This window comes from Aspergillus homomorphus, assembly GCF_003184865.1.
Source record: "Aspergillus homomorphus CBS 101889 unplaced genomic scaffold BO97scaffold_7, whole genome shotgun sequence".
Classification (NCBI taxonomy): Eukaryota; Fungi; Ascomycota; class Eurotiomycetes; order Eurotiales; family Aspergillaceae; genus Aspergillus; species Aspergillus homomorphus.
Genome location: NW_020291893.1, coordinates 231,771 through 251,821, shown reverse-complemented (window position 1 = coordinate 251,821; position 20,051 = coordinate 231,771). Strand labels below are relative to the sequence as shown.

Genomic DNA, 20,051 nt, shown 5'->3' with positions numbered 1-20,051 from the left:
AAGGAGGAGCCTCTCAAGGAGGAGCCTCTCAAGGAGGAGCCTGCCAAGGAGGAGCCTGCCAAGGAGGAACCTGTCAAGGAGGAATCTGCCGTCGAGCCTAGCACCGAAAAGGTGACGGAAGAACCTGTGGCTACCGAGACGCCATCGGAGACTGCAGTTGCTCAACAGTCAACCGAGAGCCCCGCCACTGAAGCAGTCGAAACCAAGCAAACTGTGGAGGAGCCTACCGAGACCGTGGTTGCTGAGTCTTCTGCCATCGAGCCTCTTCCCGAGGTTGCCTCCACCCAAGCGACCGAAAAGGAAGTGACTGTTGCGGAGCCTGTCGACGAGAAGTCTGCTGAGCCTGCTGAGCCTACTGCTGAAGCTGCGCCAGTTGAAGCCGCTGCTGAAAACGCTACCGTCGATGAGGCCCAGGTCGAAGATCCCGTTTCTGAGAAACCCGTAGAAGAAGCCGCTACTGAAACGCCCGTTGAGGCTGCCGTCGCTGAGGCTATTGAATCCGTGGCCGAGGAGCCTGTTCCCGAAGCCTCGCCTGTAGAGGAACCGAAGGAGACCACGATCGAAGAGTCCGCAACAGAAGTGAACGCTGTCGGTGAGCCGATGGAACCGCCTGTGGAGGAGCCGAAGGAGACCAAGATCGAAGAGTCCACGACAGAAGTGAACGCTGTCGGTGAGCCGATGGAGCCGCCTGTCGAACCCGCCGTGGAGGAACCTGCCGTGGAAACCACGACTGCCGAAGCCACTACTCAGGAAACCACCGAGGAGCCTGCTCACCAAGAACCCGCCGTGGAGGAGCCAGTTCTGGATACTCCCGCTGAGATCACTACTGCCGAAGCCTCTGCTCCTGAGACTACCGAAAAGCACACTGCTGTCACCGAAGAGCCGGCTGTGGAAAAGTCTGCTGAGGGGCCTGTCAAGGAGGTACCGGTTGTTGAAGTTACTGCCGAGGATACCACCAAGGAGCCTGTTGCCGAGACTGCCGCCGCTGAGACTCCCGCTGTGCAGGAGCCTGTGGAGGAAGCTGCCGTTGAAGCCTCTCCTGAAAAGACCGCCGAGGAGCCTGCTACCGAAGAGCCTGTCACCGAAACGTCTGCCGTTGAGCCTGTGAAGGAGGAAGCAGTTGCTGAAGTTCCCGTCACAAACTCGACCGAGGAGCCTGCTGCTAAGTCCCTTGCTACGGAAGAGCCCACGGTTGAGGAATCAGTTGCAGAGACTACCCCTGAAAAGGCGGCTGAAGAGCCTGCTGCTGAGGCCGCAGTTGTCGACGTCGCTCCCGTCGAGGTCGAGGTGCCAGCCACCAAGGAGGAGCCTGTCGTCGAGGAACCTGTTGAGAAGACTTCCGAAGAGCCGATTGTTGAGCAACCTGTAGCTGAAGGCACCCCCGAGAAGGCGATCGAGGAGCCCACAGCAACGGAAGAGCCGATCGTCGAAGAACCTGCTGCTGAGGCTACTCCTGTGGAGACTGCCGAGAAGATCACTGAAGAGCCTGCTGCAGAAGAGCCAGTCGCCGAGACTTCGACTACAGAAGCACCACTTGCCGAGGCCACCGAGAAGACCACTGAGAACCCTGCGGAGAAACCAGCTGCTGAAACCCCTGCTATGGAAGAGCAGCTCGCCCAAGAACCTGTTGCTGAGCCCATTGTTGCCGAGGTTGCCGAGGCTGCCAACGAGCCCGCTGCTGATGCAGTGACCGCGGAAGAGCCTGTGGCAGAGGCCATCGTCGCCGAGACTGCCAAGGCCGTTGAAGAGCCAGCTCACGAGACACCCGCTGTTGAGGAGCCAGTCACTGAAACCCCGGCTGTGGTAGCTGCAAAGCAGGAACATTCTGTCGAAGCTCCCGTTGCTGAGGCTACTGAAGAAGTTGCTACCGCCGAACAGCCAGCCGCTGAGAATTCTGCTCCGGAGGAGCCTGCTGTCGAGGCGTCCGCGGAGTCCACTGTCGACAACACTGCCACTGAGACCGTCGACGAGAAAGCTCAAGAGGAGCCTATCGTTGAAGCTGCCGCTGCTGAAGAGCCTGTCGTTGAAGCCGCCGCTGTTGAGGAACCTGTAACCGAGAAGCCCGCCGCTGAGGAGTCTGCCCAGCACGAGCCAGCTGCCGAAGAGCCCGTGACCGAGAAGGCTGTCGAAGCTGCAGAGCCTGTGCATGAGGAGTCCGTCGCGAAAGAATCCACCCAGCCTGAGCCAGCTGCCGCCGAGCCAGTCACCGAACAGGTCGCTGAAGTCGCGGAGCCCGTTCAGGAGAAACCTGTTGTGGAGGAACAAGCTCCTGAGGTTACTGCGACTGAAGAGCCTGCCACTTCCAAGCCAGTGATTGAGGAGCCTGCCGCTGAAACACCAGCCCCTGTTGCTGAGACTCCTATTTCTGAGGCTCCTGTTGCTGAGTCTCCTGTTGCTGAGGCTCCTGTTGCTGAAGCTCCTGTTGCTGAGGCTCCTGTTGCTGAGGCTCCTGTTGCTGAGGCTCCTGTTGCTGAGGCTCCTGTTGCTGAAGCTCCTGCTGAAGAAGCTATCGAGAAGTCCATTGAGGAGAAGGCTCCTGAGGAGTCAGCTACCGCAGAGCCTACTGAGGAATCTCCAGCAGTTGCAGCCCCGGCCGTTGAGGAGAACGTTACTGCAGATGCTCCCGCCGACAAGGCTCACGAAGAGCCCAAGGAGGCTCCTGTTGCCGAAGAAACGCCTGCTATCGAGGAGAGTGTTGTCGAGGCTCCTGCTAATGAGACTCAGGAGGAGCCTAAGGAGGCTCCTGTTGTCGAAGAGACCCCCGCAGTTGAGGAGAGCGTTGCTCCGGAGGCTTCCTTGAAAGAGACCCAGGATGAGCCCAAGGAAGTCCCTGTTACTGAAGAGACTCCAGCTGAAGAGAGCGTCGACGAGGTGCCTTCAGCAGTTGCTGCCGAGGAGCCCAAGGAAGCACCGGTCGTTGAAGAGACCCCTGCCGAGAAGACCGCCGATGAGGTCGAGCCCACACCTGCTGCAGCTGTCGAGGAGCCTGTTGCCGATCCGGAGGTCGTCGACAAGGAGGAAGTTGCTGCAGCACCTGCCCCGGAGGATTTCATTCCCGCAGTTGTCAAGGAAGACGTGGCCCCTGTGATCGAGTCTGTCGACAAGGTCGAAGAGCCCGTTGCCGTTGAACAAACTTCCGAGACTGTCGCGACCGAATCTACTCCTGAGCCTACTCCTGCCGAAGCAGGTGAGAAGAAGGAAGCTACTGAAGTTGCCTCGGAGCAACCTACGGAAGCTATCGGTACCCGTGAGCTTGCTGATGAGGAACTTTCCGAACGTGTCTCTTTCGCCGAAATCGAAGGCAAAGATCAACAAGCCCCCATCAACGGAGTCATCAACACGCAGACGGCTACGCAAGACGAAGTGACAGACGTTCCCAGTGCCGAGAAGGATGAGATCCCTGCCGAGCCTGCTGTGGAAGAAGTCAGCAGAGAAGTCGTCGCTGAAGAGCCTGTCGCTTCCGAGCCAATTGTCGAGGCCGCGGCGGAACAAGAGTCCGCCAAGGACAGCCTCCTGACGCCCGAGATCATCGCTGCAGGCGCTGCCGCTGCAGTTGCTGCCGGAACCGCCGCTGCAGTTGGCGCCGCTTCGGCCTCCCACAAGGAGCCCGAGGCTGCTGCTGCTGCACCTGCTGAGACCAAGTCACAGGAACCCCAGCCCCCGAACAAGGACAAGGCGGTCAACGCCGTGCCTGGAACTTGGCCCAGTGAGGGTAAGAGCCCCTTTACCATAACTGCGAAGACTTCAACTGACCCCGATGTAGCTCACGCCGGTGACCATGCTGCCCAGCAAGCCACTGCCGCCGATGCCACGGACAACGCCAAATCGACCCCGGAGCCCGAAAGTACCGCCGAATCGTCGACCGCTGCGGACAAGGCAGTGGCCACCAAGGGAGACGAGAACCCTCGCTCACAGAGTCAAAATCGGTCAGTCACCGCTGTTTCTCTGAATCATAAGAAGCATGACAGCTGGTTGAAGACTATCTTACGCGCTGTGTTTACCAATTTCTTTGGAGCAATCTTCTCTCCTTTCCGCCGTCGCGGAGGGAACAACCAATAGATGTGTCTCCTAGAGATGCTGATTTCAATGATGCCCTTTCCTTGGGAAGAGTTGAGATTTGTGCATATTGCAGATGTTTTGTTGCTAACGATTGATTATTGCCAACGCTAATGTGAATCAGGAGCCTGTTCTTGATGACCGTTTTTGCTGCCCCCTTGCTCGCATTTGTTTGGCATGCATATACCCGCTGAGTTGTTCGATTTGTTGATGCGAACCTGCGCCGCTCATTTTTATTTCGAATCGATTCCCCTGTATTTGATATCTTCGATGGTTTTTGTTGCCGGACGATGTTTGATAGTGTTATTTACTCCGCTCAGATTGTTGAAGTGTTGATTAATGCTGCTGATGGTAATTTCAGACCCATTCGGTTGTTTGTTAAGTTTCTACGTCTATTGTTTAGTCTATAGCATATGATGTCTATGATTGATGATACCGATGATACGGAGGATATAGATTAAATGATTATATTGATTGTCCTATTTGTCCCTGCGGCCAGACAGAAGATACGGTGTATGTGCAACATGCCAGGTACGGTACCCTTGGACAGTCCAATCAACGAAAGTAACCAATGAATCCCTGCCTTATCCGAACTCAGGCCCAATCAGATGTTCTATCTTCAAGTTCTTATGAAACAAGATGATCGCTCATAATCCGAAGTCAAGTGAGCAAGCAGTACGCAGTACGCAATAAGCATGAGAACCCTTTCACGAACCATGAGCATCAAGCCCCTACCTAACTATGTACCTACCCAGCTAGCCTAACCCAGCCCAGTCCGCAAACCCCCCTAGAGAATGAGGCAAGAGGACTCTAGTTCCGGTCATAACCGGCAAAAGCACCACAATCGATACGACATTCGTAACCACGATCCACCACAGCACCAGCCCCAGCACAAGCATCAACACTAGCACGAGCACCAACGGCAGTACCGGCAGTGTCAACAACCGCACTGGTAGTGTCAACACTACCAACCACACCACCAACAGTATTATTGTAGGCCCAGCAGCGTCAGCGTCAGCATCAGCATGATTCCGATTATAAGTGAGTGAGTGGGCGTCGAAGCGGGGAATCGAGATCGAGACCGAGGTTTCTGATGTTGTTGTGTTGGTGGTGCTGGGGTTAGTATTTTGGAGTTTAAGATGTGTTTGGGAGGTGGGTGGGCTGTTCTCGTTTCTTCAGTTGCCGTGTTCGTTTTGTTTTGTTTTGTGTCGGGTTGGGTTGGGTTCGTAGGTTCTCGTTTCTTGTCCGGTTTTTATATTTCGTGTTGGGCTGGGTTCGGTTCAGTGGAGTATCTGTATTATGTTTCGGGATATCAACTCAAGATTGTTATGGGGGTATAAGAAGAGGGGGACGGGGGGGGGATAATGATTTTGTGGTTATAGGATAAGAGGATTCGTTCAGATGAAAAGGTCTTGCTCAGGGACAACAGAGGTCTTGTCATGGGAGGAAAGAAAGGCATCGTCAACGAAGAAAGACCTTATCAAGGAGAATAGATGGAAGCTGTCGCCAAGCCAGACAAGTGTCTAAGTGAACTGGTTTGCTGTAATTCCGATTTACTTACCTGATTAAAGTACTGCTGCTTTTATAAAGGTAGTATATAAATAGTTTATATATACTCTGGGATACTTACAGAATATTTATAGAGCATATATCTAGAACCCTAGTTACTTCTAAACTATTTTAATGTCAACATCTACTATAACGGAGTAGAAGGCCGGGGGTCAGGTAAGAAAGCAACTAGCCCTTCATTGCAAGACTAATCCTTGGGGATCCTGTATTCCCTAAGGTACAGCAGTCTGACTATATATATCATCAAAGAAGGGGGAGTTAGCTATGAATAATGTGGATAGACGGAATAAAAGCCCGTCGAATCAGTGGAGGCCGGAGGTGCTGGGTGCCAGCTACCCCGGGTATTGTACAACAATTATGGATTTTACTAAAGAAAAATTTTGACTTATTCCCAAAAATTTATCATTTTAATAACCTCTCCTCTATAAAACACAATTTATAATTTAACGTTATCAAAATACTTATAAAGAGTTATCTTTAGAATACTAAAATCTTTAATTATTTTGATTTTAATAAAATTTTATTATTATAAAAAGTTTTAATAATCAATTTGACATAATTTTCTTAACCGATAGCTTCTTTTAACAATACAGGTACTTTTAGTAGCAATATTAAGTATTAAATAGTTGATGTTAATATATTTAAGGATTTCTTAGTATATTAGGCCACCCGCTTACATGGACCACTCGCTTACCGGTCACGTTACCACTTGTACATTAGCTAGGCCAAAGTCAGCCATAGTTCAGCCACGGACTGACTTCACCATCTATCTCTGGAATGGTCGACGACAAACTCCGGCCACGATCATGCTCCATTCGTGGCTGAGGTGGGTTAAGTCGATTTGGACGAATTGATTTACCGTTAGTGCCTGATAGGATTGTACTGACTTACTCCAAGCATCTTGTGTTCTGGTGGCAGCTCGGCTCAGCCAGCCCCTGTCTAGCGGGTCGATTTAAGTTCCAATGAAAATTCGCCAGACACGAGGCCTAGGTGCGCCCTCGAATTTTTTGGAGCTATCTGGATGCCAACGGTCGTGCATGGCGATTTTTCATTCGTTACCGACTGGGCGAGGCGCTGGCGTTTCTTGCCCAACAGCTCGGCACCGGTCCCATTATCGCTTAGCGATATGGCTAGTTAAGTCTTCACTGTGGACATCGTTCAGCTCAGCCCCTGATATCCGAGCCGGCCCTGTAAATCGGAGGGAATATACAAGACGTCTCCTTCGCCGTGGCGGGTCCCCAGCGAAATGTCTCATCAATTCTCAAACTCCGAACAATATACATCACGCAGACTCCGATGACTGGCAGTGCAAACATGGAATCGGAGTATCGTGCACTCTACCACGAGGTATGGCATACACCTTCGCCGACTCTGGAACTGGCGCAGTCCGCTTTGATGAAGCCTGCACCGCTCTCAATGACGCTCGAGGAGCGAACGCGGCTCACTTATCAAAGAGCGAGGGCTTTAGCACATGCATACAGTAATACTCCCTGCCGCAGCCGTTATGTTAAGGATAGGGAACTGACTGGGTCGAAATAGGCTTGACCTTGGAGGATGTACTCAACACCACTCCAAAATTCTGGAAACTTCACATTGACATGCTTACCGCTATGGATGGTGGCGCAATCAACTTGGTTAGCGTTGCATATAACCTGTTCGTCGGTACAGTTGCTCCTTACGTTGCCTCGCAGCCTGAATTGGCGCCGATTGTACAGCAGGCGATGAACTTCGACATCTCGTGCGTTTCCTCACCGTTGATCCGTGGCAGATGGCTAACATTGCATAGAGCACAATTCATGCTCACCGAGCTCGGACATGGCTTGGATGCGCGCAACCTCGAAACAACTGCTACTCTCATGCCCGATAACAGCTTTATCTTGAACACACCATCCCCGGCTGCTGCTAAGTAAGCGACCATAAATGTCCGTTCTCTGAAACCTCGGACTAACGATGTGATATCCCAGATGTATGCCACCTAATACTCCTCGCCATGGTTTGCCTACTTTTGCGGTTGTAATAGCCCGCCTCATTGTCAAAGGAGAGGATCGGGGAGTCCGACCATTCCTTGTTCAAATGTCAGATGGCGTCAAAATGTACCCGGGTATCACCGCGAAGTATGTATTCGACCATTTTGAACAAGCTTAGACGTCATATCGAGACTGACAAGCGAGTTTACTTAGAGTCTTTCCACCTCGCCCGGGTGCGAATCCGATCGATCATGCATTGACCTACTTCGATCGCGTGCAGCTTCCGTTCTCCGCCCTGCTCGGTGGCAAGCAAGGCAGACTGGAGAAGTCGAACAACGAACGTGACAACTTCTTGGCCACGATACACCGCATGCCTGCAGGAACACTTTTCCTGGCTGGTGGGTGTATCCCGTTGATCAAAATGGCTGTTTACAACTCCAGCAAGTTTAGTTTCCGGCGACACATCCTTGGCCATGACGGGCAGCCTATGCCCGTAATCGACTTCCGTACTCAGCATCTTCCTATTCTCCACGCCATCGCCAGAGCTCATGTCCTCCAAGCATTCCTCATTCACGCCGGAATGAGTTTCTGTGATCGAAACATCACTGACCCGCGGGTCCGTCATGCCTTTGCTACCATCTTCAAGGCAGTCACAACGCATCACTTTCAGACGAGCCTCGAATCTGTCAATAAAGGCTGCGGCTGGCACGGTTACTATGACCGTAATCAAATCCTCCAAGCTGATGTAAGCTGTTTCAACCCCCTGAAAGAGAGTATTACGAATGCTAACCACTTCCAGCTGGAATTTCGTGCAGTAGCCACCGCTGAGGGCGACGTCCGAGTCCTCGCTATCCGCCTTGCTAGCGAGCTTCTGATCGGCCGCTACCAGGTGCCGCCTCCCAAGAACCCCAACGGTGCCCTAGCGCAGCACGAAGCCGGTTTGTTTGCCGAGGCGAGGGTGGCAATGAAGCTCTTCGGCAGTAGGCATCGGAGCGAGGCCTTCAACCGAACGATTCTCCCTCTTGCCCTTCCGTTGGTTCAAGCCATCGGATATCGGATGGCAATCGAAGCTGCTATCGAGGCGGGCATTGACCCTAAGCTGCGAGCTCTCTACCAAGTTGGAATCATTAAGGAAGCTTCCGCTTGGTTTGCTGAGTATGGTCTCAGCCGTCAAAAGCAGCGCGAGATGGAGGCCGAAGCGGCCGATGCAGTGCTTCCTGACTTGGAAAGATTGGTTGAGGAAACAGGGGTCGAGCCGTATTGCACCGCCCCCATGACGTCTGATCGTCTGTGGAATGATTATGTTGGCGAATTCGAGACGTTCTCAGGCGGCCCGGCGGAAGCTTCTCAGGAGCTCAAAGCACGTTTATAGAGCATTCCCCTTACGCTTTGCACACGCTTTAATCGGGAGGTCAAATTGCACGATAAATTGGGGCCATAGAGTATAATAACCTAATAATGAATAACACGTGAACCTTTTAAATTTAAGACAAGTTCGCGAATTCCTGGTATAATGAGACCAGGATTCAAAAATCGACACACTGATATTCGAGGCTTCTCAACATGATATCTCTAGCTCTAAGTATACTTGTTGAAACTGGATGCCATATTGTTAGATGAGGCAAGGCTGCATTTCTAGGCATATTTTTTTTTTGGCCAGCTGCCTCTGATCTGTAGCAAGAATGAGCTGACGACATCACAATTCGTATATTATCTCCCTCTTTTCTTTTCCAAGTTAACTCCTACACTTACCGCGAGATTTACCGGGCTTCAACCCTATCCAGAAACCTCAAGAAGAGTTCATTGCCAAAGTTAAGCATCATATCTAGTATAACTCATTATTCAGAGACCCTAAAGAAAGGATTTATGTCTTCAGAGATGACTACACGAAGCTGACGCAGAAAAAGAAAAGAAGAGCGCTGACAACCATTTGTGACAGGCAGGCTAAATAGTGGGAGAAGACAGCCATGAAGGGCACTCCCTTCTTGAGGTATTGTGGTCTGTACATGTGAAGGTCCTACCGGGCGTGGAGAACCGGTTTCCCGAGGCTTTCTGAGCGACTGATTTGCCGTTTGATGCTTATATCACGGGGATCTAATCTAATCAAGCAACCGTTCTGCAGAGCCATGGTTCGTTGCGTGAGCTACATTCAACTAAAAAGGGGGGAAAGGGTGATCAACATAAGTTCATATCCAGGGAAGGGATATTTTATTTACCAACGCGCTCTCGAGGTTACATCAGTTCATAAGACTTGTGATATGACCATCACCCTTCGAGCGCGTTTTTTTATTCTATAAGATGTACACGAGTATTTTCTAATATACTCTTCATATATGAAGCGACGCGGTATTAAATTCCTTCGTGACCGGCAGGATCCAAGTGATGTATTACGCGCCCCCATCAAAGCTACTATGGAGCTGGGGCTTTGATCAAGATATTCATTACTTCGTACTGGAAGCCATTCCCTGAAATTACCTCTCTTCCCTTCGCATTTTCTTCGACAACTGACGAGTAGCCCAGTCCGCGATGGCCATGTTGGTGATCATCGGATTCACGCCACTCGCACTGGGGAAGATGGAGGCATCCATCACGTACAGCCCCTGGGTGCCCCAGACCTGGCATTCCGGATCTACCACACCCTGACCTGCTGAGCTGGCCATCCGACAGGTGCCCATCTGGTGAGCGCTGGCATAGCCTGCCTTCTCGACGTCCAAGGGGAATTTCTGTCGGAATTCCTTGATCCAAGCCTGCAGAGCCGGATTGTTAATCCCCTCCTCCTCCTCGTCTGCCTCCGTCGCTTGTTCGGACCGAGAGAAAGGTGGCATATCCGCGTACGAGACATGGAACTCCTTCGCGCCCGCGAGATAAGCCATCTTTGCACTGGCGATCAAGGCTTCTGCGGCACTCCTGCGGTCGAAGGCGGACGGGGTGTACTCCACGCGGATCCGTCCGTCGACGGGGTCGGGATAGACGCGCCCGGACTCGCGATCGCGGGTCACGGCGATGTAACTGGTCATGGAGCCCAACTTGGCGCAGAACCTCTTGTAGTCGAGCCCGCCACGCCAGGGGAAGATGGGTAGAAAGAGCGGTGGCAGGGTGACGGTGGTTTCGATCTTGGCTCCATGGCCGCGGCCATCCAGATTCTCAAATTCTTTCACTACTGCGGTCAAGGCCGAGCCCTCCCAGGGGCGAATCGCCTCATCGAAGACAGCGGCACCGAAGAGAACGGGGTGGATATGTAGATTGCGACCGATGTGCCAATTCTGCACTCCACTGCGCAGCAGCAGAAGCGGGCTGTTCAGCGTGCCACACGAGACAATCACCTTTTTCGCCTTGACCACCACCTTACGTGTAATCGGACTCCGGGACAGGTATGCTTCGCGTGAGGTCCACGTACCCTCGACGCCCGTGGCAATCCTCTCCTTTCCAGTCCCCGTAAAAGTGATTTTATCCGCCTTGAACCCTTCGACAAAGACGGCTCCGGCCCTGGCTGCGTCGGCCAGCCAGGTCTCGGTGGGTCCCTTCTTCCCTGCGGAGGAGCATCCCAGGGTACAATATCCACAGTAATGCTCGTCTTCGCCGCCAGTATTCTGCGGTACCACGTCGGCAGCATATCCGAGTTTGCGCGCCCCCTCTAGGAGATCACGATTCTGGCGATTATGCCGGATATTGGCAGCGCTGACGCCCATGCGATGGCAGACGCGATCCAGAGAGGTCTGGAAAGCGGCCGAAGTGAAGAAGGGCAATGCGTGGTCCTGAGCCCATTCCTGACGCACAAAGGCCTGCGTATGCAGCGCCGCCGACCAGTTGACGGTGCCGCCCCCGCCCCAGGTCGAGCCAGCAAAGATGGCCACCGAGGCGTCGTCGGTGAGAATCGAAGCCCCACCCTCGAACAGGGTAACGGGAGCGGTGCGGTTGTCCATTGGGAAGTAATGCGATGCATAGTGGTAGGACTTCTCGACCACCAGCACGCGGTGGCCGGCTTCGGCCAGGTTCTTGGCTGCGACGGCGCCTCCGCAGCCGCTGCCGATGATGACGACGTCAGTGTCAATGACTTCTGGGACTTCTTGCTCCTGCTCGTTTTCGCTCGGTGAAGGTGGAGGGAACTGCAGGAACTCGTATTCCCAGCAGCCCGGCGCATACTTGACCTGCACGGGGATTCGAGGAAATCCTATTGCGGTGTTCAGGGTTGGGCTGGCGTTCATCCACGTGGTCTTGAACATGGCCGATAGTGATCTATAGATCAGGCGGATGGGAGGTAAGCGCGAGGAGGCCCATCCGACAAAGATCTGTTCGCGCACTGCCACGGGTTGGTTTTGGATTGGCGTCGTGGAGCCGGTCAAAAGAAGGGATCCGGCCCGCGTACTAGACAAGCGAGATGTTCATTAGCGACTGAACGCCACGGATGGATCTCGGTAACCTACTTCAGTACATCGAGGATGAAGCGGATGCCGTTCTGACCTTCTTTGTGAACGTAGTCGGCCAGCAGGCGCTGAAGGCCCTCTCGAAATTGGGGAAGAGCCGAGGCACTCTCCTCCAGATAGGCCCGGGCCACACCTGCCGATGCTTCAGATACCGAGAGCGTGTCTGTGAGGGTGGCTGTAGCAGATTCGAAGTCAGCATCGGTCACGGTGTAGTGCGTGGTTGATGGAGCATTGTCTGCGGCAGCACGAATAGATGGGACGACGGCGTCGGCCAAGGCCAGAATAGTCTCCCATTGAAGATCGGTCAGAACCTCTGTCGCAGGAACGGGGGGTATCACGACCTCGCGAGGTGTATACCTGGCAGCCTCTGGAAGAATTTCCGCCATTTGGTGGTTCTCAGTAGCAAGGAGAAATGAGGGTAAGTGGCAGAGGGGCCTCGAAGGGCAACTGATTCGTTATATATCACGATGCTTGCGGTAGCCGCCCGATCTAGATCTCGCCTCTGAATTTCAAGATGACTATGCCCGTCCCAGCCATAGCTCTTTAGCTAGCATCGACATGACAACAGTGGGGAGCATGGACCGGGGCACACCGACCTCGTATATTTGGGAGCCCTAATGTGATTATCCCGTATCTGGTAGATGTAGTTCAACAGTCAGTTGTGGCTAGTCACTGATTCCAGTGGAAAAGAGCCTGGGTACCTAATCTACATCACTGCGCTGGCTTTGGTGGTGGCTGGCTGAGATCTTCGTGGCTCCATTCAGCTTCCCAACGTCTCAGCCCAACCAGATAGACAAGGATATTACTAGAGCAAAGTATGAATTCTATGGGAATGAAGGCTAGTGTGATACGCCTACCAGAAGCTCGTTTACCTTATCTACAAGAAAAAAAAAGAAAAAAAAACCATCCCCTTCCAGCCGAAGCTATTGTATCTCGAATCGATCGTAAAATATCATCCCCGCTCCAGACCACGTATTTCCTAAGCGAGCCGTCACAAAATTGGAATGGCTACTCGGCTAGTAGTCAATAGTTCCAAGCCACAGCTGAGACTTAACCACAACAGACTCGAATTTTAAGCAATCATTTATCCGACATGGTATGGAGTCGTGCACAAGCCGGGCGTAGTGGCAGTGAACGACTTTCCCAGTTGCGGCAACATTGGTATATTGTTTTGTTGTTGAGATATTGTAAGTTTGAAAAAGTGCGTGGTTTTATCTCAAGGTTGCTGAAACAAGCAAAGAGTATAATTGGTGATTCCGGTATTCGGAAGGCCGAGCTGGCGATTTGGCCGGGCTCATATTATATACAAACAAGTTTTAAACCGTTTAATATAGTAAGATATAGTAATTAAAATAATAATTATATTCTTTGATATTTACTCCTAGAGTAATCCAGGAGAATCTAATAATTACTTGGAATATATACTTTTATATTTTCTCTATATTCTAGGCTGCTTGGTAAGTAAAAAGCGGTGCCAAGTTAGATCTAAAGTAGGAACGGAAACTTGTTTAATTTCCGCAGGGATCCAGTTTACTTTTATAAAAGTGAACTCCTGCAGGGCTCATACCTTTCTCAACACAATAAAGTGAAAGACAGCTAAGCGAAGTATCTAGACACACACCACCGTCTACCTCCCTTCTGCTCCTTCGTTCAATAACCATCCTCTGCAGTCTGCGCTGCAGCACTTGTTTCATTTCCCTGGTGGCAGAGTGTCTTGCTTGGTATCTCGTTCGTGTCTATAATATCTAATCTGATAAGAACGGGCTGATTTTATGGTTATCGTACGCGGTTGGTTTATCGGAGATTATCGTAGAATTGAAGGTAGTTTTCGCTCAAGTTGAGGTTGAGAGATAGTTTTGTATGGTGTAGGGATACTCTCTGAGGGATCCTTGTTCATGCTGGAAATGTACTTGCTTCGTTGATCTTGCTTTCGGGCTATGTACTATATGTACTTGCGTTAGCAGTGTAAGTAGATGTAGTTAGTGTATGATTCTTCGGAGGCGCTGGCGCTGGCGCTGGGGTAGCTGTGCTTGTCTCTCCCAGACAACTGTGCATGGCACGCCTTGGACTTTCGAACGATGTTGTAGTCGGATTGGATTGCAGTGCTCTGCACTGACTTGGAAACATACCTCGAAATGGAATCCTGACGTCAAGAAGGTTCTGTATTGACTGTCTCCTCCATACACTTCCTACAATCATGACTTCGTCCTCACAGAAACCATATCAACCGCACCGCGTAGTAGAGATTGATCCTTGTCTGGCAGACTCCACATTTTCTTTGAAGCTGGTCAAATGCACACCGTCTCTCTCCCCGGTTGCTCCCCAGGTTTCCCCAAAGTTTTCCCCAGGTCCCTCAGAAAGTGGGAATCACATTCACGTCTTCACAGTTCGCTTCCACCACCAACAAGGCCCTGATCTCCCACGATGCTTCCCCCCAAAACAGAATATAGAAAAACTACGAGAAAGAAACCTGTAGACTGGTCAAGGCTCATACCACCCGGATACCCGTAGTTTGTATTTTCTGTAGATTCACTGGTAACATGAACATGAAGGCATTCACGCAAAGCCTGGTGGTCGGTGTCCACTCTTGTAAACCCAACACACAGTCTTTGTGTTATTCATTCACTTCAGTCGAGCTCCGTCTGGTTCGATCGCGGTCTCAACCTCGCTCTCTGTCCTCGCGTTATCACGTCTCTATCCCGCGTTCTGTCTCTCACATAAAACCTCACTTGGTGGATCTTTGTTCACACAGATCACAGACCTGAACAACCATCAACACTCACGTCCCATCCCGCAAGAAGGTAAGTGCTTGACCATCCTTTTTCCTATGTAACTTTCCCTGGTGAGGTGAAGAAGGCATCACACGAGAAACAAGACGAGAACCGGATAATATCGAGTTCAAGAAACTGTTGATGTGTGTTTCGCGTTCAACCTGACGTCTTCTGACTTGTGGTGTTTCTCATAACAGCCAAAGTCAACACCAAAATCCATCTTTCCATTCATCGATCGCTTCCAAGCTAAACATCTGCTTCACATAGCAGACGAAGGTTTGTGATCTCGATCATCGTCCAGCCAGCCAGCCCTGAGTACCTGAGGACTGGCCATCGATACTGACATGGTTGATCATCACATCTAGGCTCTGGGAAGCGACTGTTCCTGCTGTTTCGAAACACAAAGCGAGAGAAATCATCGTCCCCGTGTGGATAAAACACATCATTCTCGTGCAATCTCAAGTGAGTACCTGTCCTGCTGTTAGCCTCCTTTTCCTTGGTCGATGCGTAGCAGGGAACTGACTGTTGTGTGTCTTGGTAGTCGTCGTCCAACCGTGCTTCAAGCACGTCAACCGCCCACCATGTCTCCCTTGGATGGCAATGCGTGGGCCATCAAGAAGGCCCGTGAAAAAGCACTGCAAGAGCAACAAGGAAACGGCGATAGCAGAACTAGCACAGAGACTGCAAAAGGTATGTCGTTTGCTCGCGATATCAACTGCACCACTGATAGTCAACCAAATAGCCACCTCAATAAAGACTTCCATCACTACCACGTTCACTGGCACCACGCTCGCATCGTCGTTGAAAAAGCCGAGCAACTTTGGGAAGCTGAACCTTGACGGCGAGCTCGCCATCCCCATGCCCAAACCCAAGCGTGTTCGCATCTCCGATGAAGCACCGTCCATCTCGTTTCCGAGCACCCCAGGCACAGACGACGAGCCATTTACCCCGAAGGCGAAACGTTCTTTCACTGACCCCATTCGACGTTTCAAGAAATCCGAGAAGGCAAAGGGCGATCCTGGGCCCGAGTTCAGTTACTGGGAGCCCGAAGATAGGCAAACTGTCCTGCAGATGGTGCGCGCCAAGATACTGCGGTCCAAACTGTCCTTCAAAGACTTACACTTGCTGGGACACAAACCACCTGCCGACCCCTCGCACTGGGTCAGAGTGGAAGATTATCTCGACGAGGTCAGCCCCGGATGGCGCAAAGATATCGAGGAGGGAATCGCAAAGGCGAATGGGACCTGGCGTCCTCCACCTGAGGTGAAGACTCCACCGAACCCCAAATATCCCAATCTGGGTATCTGGAGAGCTCAATACCCCAAAAACCACAAACCGTGCACATGGACAGGCCCCACTCGTGAGAGTAATCCCTCCACCTTGCAATCATCATCTGGTGGTATCGACGGCAGCCCGCAGGCCGAACAGTCTCACGTGGATAGTAGTCAAAGTATGACCGGCCAGGCTGCTGAATATGTACCGCCGATGATCAATAAGCCGAGTGAACGATATCAGGTAGTTACCACCCAGCAACACAGAACCAGCACGGTTGCTCAGTACAAGCCCGTGGTAGTCGATGGGTCAATCAACGTGTCCGCCCACCAGTTCAAGGTGGTAAGCATTTGCGATCCTGAGCCCAGTAAGCCGGCTGAGTACAAATCGCTCGTCATTGATGGATCGAAGGCAATGAATGGCCGTCATTCCAGAAACACTTCAGCTGCAACAAATCGACAGAACCCCTGCGACAAGTCCGAGTATAAACCACTCGTCGTTGATGGGTCGAAGAGAATGAACGGTCATCATTCCAGAAACACTTCAGTTGCAACGATTCGACAATCTGAAAGCGACAAGCGTGAATACAAGCCGCTCATCATTGACGGGTCGAAGAGAGCTTCCGTCCTCCCGTCCAGTGAAGGAATCGAAGCCAAGACTCGACAGCGTCAGTCCACGAGGCTTGAATATGAGTCGCTCATCATCGACGGGTCGAAAGGAGTTGCAGTGCGTCCCTCAAGTTGCGAGCCTGCGCAATCCTACTCGCCTTCATTATACGGAATCTCACGTGCATCCTCTCCTTTCGAATTGGACCTCAGAGATCTTGAACACCCACAAAGTCACACTGAGACAGAGGCATGTCGTACTCGCCAGCCGGTACGATACAGTGTGTTGAGCCCTCACATTGCGCTCGCCGAGGATGATTCCACGGCAGCTTCAGACACTTCATTGTACCCAAACCCGCTATTTGGTGGTCAAGGAAGCGAGTACTTCGGCATGCAAATACAGGACTGTCATGACCCCGACATCGTCACTCGCGGTGGTTACGCCCCTGCCCCGCCAGATCCCCAGTACCAGAACACAGTGTCGATAGGAAACCAGCTCGCCTCGCACATGGCGGAAATGCATTATCATGTCGATAAGGCTGCCAGTAGACTCAACAAGTCGTTCGAAGATAACAAGAACTGGAACCTGGACCGTATGATGAAGCAGGTGGATGAGATGTCAGACATCGCTCGGTTGATCAACTCTAAGACGATCATGCAGGCTGAGATACTCAGTCAAACTCAGCGGATGGTGAAGGACATGAACGCACAGGTAGATTCCGTGCGACAAGAAGTGCGGGCCATGGAGTCCAGGCTCAGTACCCTGGTTCGTGATGAGGTTCGGAAGTTGACAATGGAGATACACGGTCTAAAGATCAACACTGACGGTCCCCACAGCCCAGTACAGGAAGGAAAACCCTGTACTGGGCTGCAGGGCCCAGATGATGTCAAATCTGGTCTTAGCGAGTCAAGAAGAGGTTCGATGAGAAGAAGGGCTCGTCTTAGTGGGAGAAGTGTGTTGAAGTTGGAGTTGCAAGCGACAAAGCCAACAATTAGGGAGGAGAAGCAGGAGGGAGAGAAGCAGGAGGAGGGAAAAAATGAGGAAGAGTTTCAGGAGAGAAAGCAGGACGAGGGGAAGCAAAAGGAAAGCTTGACCGTGTTAGGAAGCGCAGAGCCTGTGAATATCGGCACAGCGACACGAACCAGCAGCCAGGAGATTCCGCGGCTTTCCGGAGACCTGCTTGTCGAGAAAGTGAGTGAATGCACTCTGGAGAAGCGTGTTAAACGGGATGTGGTGCAGGAGTCAAACAAAGCGTTGGCTAGTTCTCCTTCCACCGGTCATTCCAACGGCGAAGCCGTGAACCCTGCCGACTATCCCAATCTGGAACCTCACATTGCCGCAACAATGAGACGACCGGACCTTAAAGAGATCTGGGGGTTTGCTCGTTCTCGCAATGCTGACGCCAATGCTACTACGGAGAGCAACGCACTTAAGCGCAGGCCTCAGATCAAGATAAAGACTGAGCCAGCTGCGAAGGACGTCAAATCTGACCATTCGGCAACGCCTGTGCAAGAAGCTTCTCCATCACCTTCTGCACAAGGGATCCCTCCATCTCCGCCTGCGCAAGAGACACCCCCAACCCCGTCTGCGCCAAAAACTCCTTCATCAGCACATTCTCGACAAACTCTTATCAAAGATCCGCGAGACATCCACCCAGCACTCCGCAGCTCTGGCGAGCGTCAACTTGTTCAGGCCATTGATGAACACATGAAGATCAACCCTCTTGCTCATTGGGAGGACATCATGCAGATGGGCGAGAACCTTCCTCGCCCGGATTCGCACAGCCCAATCGATGATCCGAATGTTGTCGGCGGCAGTAAATTCGGGAACCAGTACCTCAAAGCAATTGAGAGACTTCGTGCAGAAAACGCTACTCGTCCAGAGCCCCTCAGCGCCCCGCCGGTGCTTGACACAGATCACTCTCGGACTGGAGCAGATGTGATGACGCCTGCTGCTCTCTATTACTCGGAAAAGTGGACCTCAAGCAGATACCACAGTTATCTGACCGACTACCCTCCAGGCCTGAAAGCCAAGTTGCAGCAGGGACCCAGACCGAGCAAAAGCGCCAGACTCCTGGATCTGGACTACAGCCCTGAGGTCATGGAGTACGGGTCCAAAGTTCACACACCGACGGGCGACTTGAGGGAACTGGAGACCGAACCAAAGGGGCCGCCTTCCAGCGTCAAGACAACGAGAAGCGCCCCAGAGAAGATAGAGAGCGCACCTCCAGCACCCAATCTCAGGGCCACGAAGAGTGTTCTGGAGAAGAAAAAAAGGTTCTCTCCTAAAGCACCCAGCCTCAAAGCCAAGAAAAGCGTCCCGGAGAAGCTGAAGATCACACCTGAAGCATCCAGGGTTACGCCCACGCCGGCCTTCACAGAGAGGAAGGAAATCGCACCGCCATTACCCCATGCAAACAAGGCTCCGGTGGGCATGATGGAGAGACGAGAAGTTACACCCACAACGCGCAAGATCGAACGGACCCCGTCGGGCCGATGGGAGCGGATGGACGTCGCCACCACCTTCCGGAGCTACTGCGATCCCCACGGCATCGCCGATGTCATCCCTGACTATCGTCCGGGCATGTTTGACAACGATCCGTACGCGGTTATCACTGCGCCCAAGCCTCCCAGGATGCCCGTGGAGCTTCCGCCGCCAAAGGACCTGCCTCCCTTCCTGCAGGCTTACCACGATGGCCTTGTCAAGACGGAGGACGCACCCCACATGGATCAGGCTAGAGGCAAGCGTAACCGCGATGCATCTATCTATGTGCCCGAAGACGATGATTTGGTCTGATATGGCGCGGAGTTCGCTCTCACTGGCCAGTCAAGGGCATCTCGACCTGACTTGGCTCACATCTACTTCATGAGAGGATCACCCAAAGTTTTCTTTTGTATTTCTGTTGTTTCATTTGAAGAATCTGTTGTTGCTTTCTGTCGCTTCTCTGTTGTTTCTTTCATTGTGATACAACTGTGGGCGGACGAGCGAAGTCGAAGTGACGGCAATGTGCGGGGAAGACCACCCTTACTCACACCCATGGTCGCTGGAGAGGCGCATTGCTTGTCCTTTGGCTCGCCTTTGTTTTCGGGGGAAAAAGGCGTTATGAGATGGCTGGATCATGAGGGAAAAATGAGTTATGAGACATGATATGATACCAAGGAGACTGAGCAAGGTGTTGGGGGATGATTTCGGGATTTCTCACGTGTTCTTTGTTCTTTTTCTGTTCCTGCACCACAACTACCGGGTTGATCTAAGCTTGTCATAGCTTCATAAACAATAAATTTGGTCTCAAAAGAGTCAAAACTTCTCTTTTTCGATGAAAAGTAGTGAGGAGAGTTTGGCCTCAGAAGAGACAGATTTGCTCTTTAAAAAGTAGTATGGACATT

At 52.0% G+C, this 20,051-nt stretch overlaps 4 protein-coding genes across 4 annotated transcripts in view; 3 read left to right on the top strand and 1 right to left on the bottom strand.

Moving 5' to 3' along the window:
- Positions 1-4,059, top strand: part of BO97DRAFT_412120 (PT repeat family protein) — a gene marked incomplete at both ends in the record, with an annotated part of 5,568 nt that extends 1,509 nt beyond the window's left edge. The window contains 2 exons of the mRNA XM_025696221.1: positions 4-3,712; positions 3,764-4,059. Of these exons, the coding sequence (XP_025553970.1) occupies positions 4-3,712; positions 3,764-4,059 (4,005 nt within the window). The remainder of the gene's footprint in view (positions 1-3; positions 3,713-3,763) is intronic.
- A 2,880-nt stretch (positions 4,060-6,939) lies between these two features.
- Positions 6,940-8,964, top strand: BO97DRAFT_422169 (acyl-CoA dehydrogenase NM domain-like protein; the record flags this gene model as incomplete). Its single annotated transcript, XM_025696775.1, has 6 exons — positions 6,940-7,105; positions 7,165-7,363; positions 7,412-7,531; positions 7,590-7,739; positions 7,806-8,337; positions 8,392-8,964. 6 exons carry the CDS (start codon positions 6,940-6,942, stop codon positions 8,962-8,964), a joined length of 1,740 nt encoding a protein of 579 aa, XP_025553969.1.
- A 966-nt stretch (positions 8,965-9,930) lies between these two features.
- Positions 9,931-12,674, bottom strand: BO97DRAFT_464147 (choline dehydrogenase). The gene is made up of 2 exons (XM_025699485.1): positions 12,017-12,674; positions 9,931-11,957 (listed from the first exon to the last, which is right to left on the bottom strand). The coding sequence occupies exons 1-2, from the start codon at positions 12,400-12,402 to the stop codon at positions 10,064-10,066; spliced, it is 2,280 nt and encodes a 759-aa protein (XP_025553968.1). The 5' UTR covers positions 12,403-12,674; the 3' UTR covers positions 9,931-10,063.
- A 2,694-nt stretch (positions 12,675-15,368) lies between these two features.
- Positions 15,369-19,461, top strand: BO97DRAFT_412117 (uncharacterized protein; the record flags this gene model as incomplete). Its single annotated transcript, XM_025696220.1, has 2 exons — positions 15,369-15,477; positions 15,518-19,461. 2 exons carry the CDS (start codon positions 15,369-15,371, stop codon positions 19,459-19,461), a joined length of 4,053 nt encoding a protein of 1,350 aa, XP_025553967.1.
- Positions 19,462-20,051: the final 590 nt, after the last annotated feature.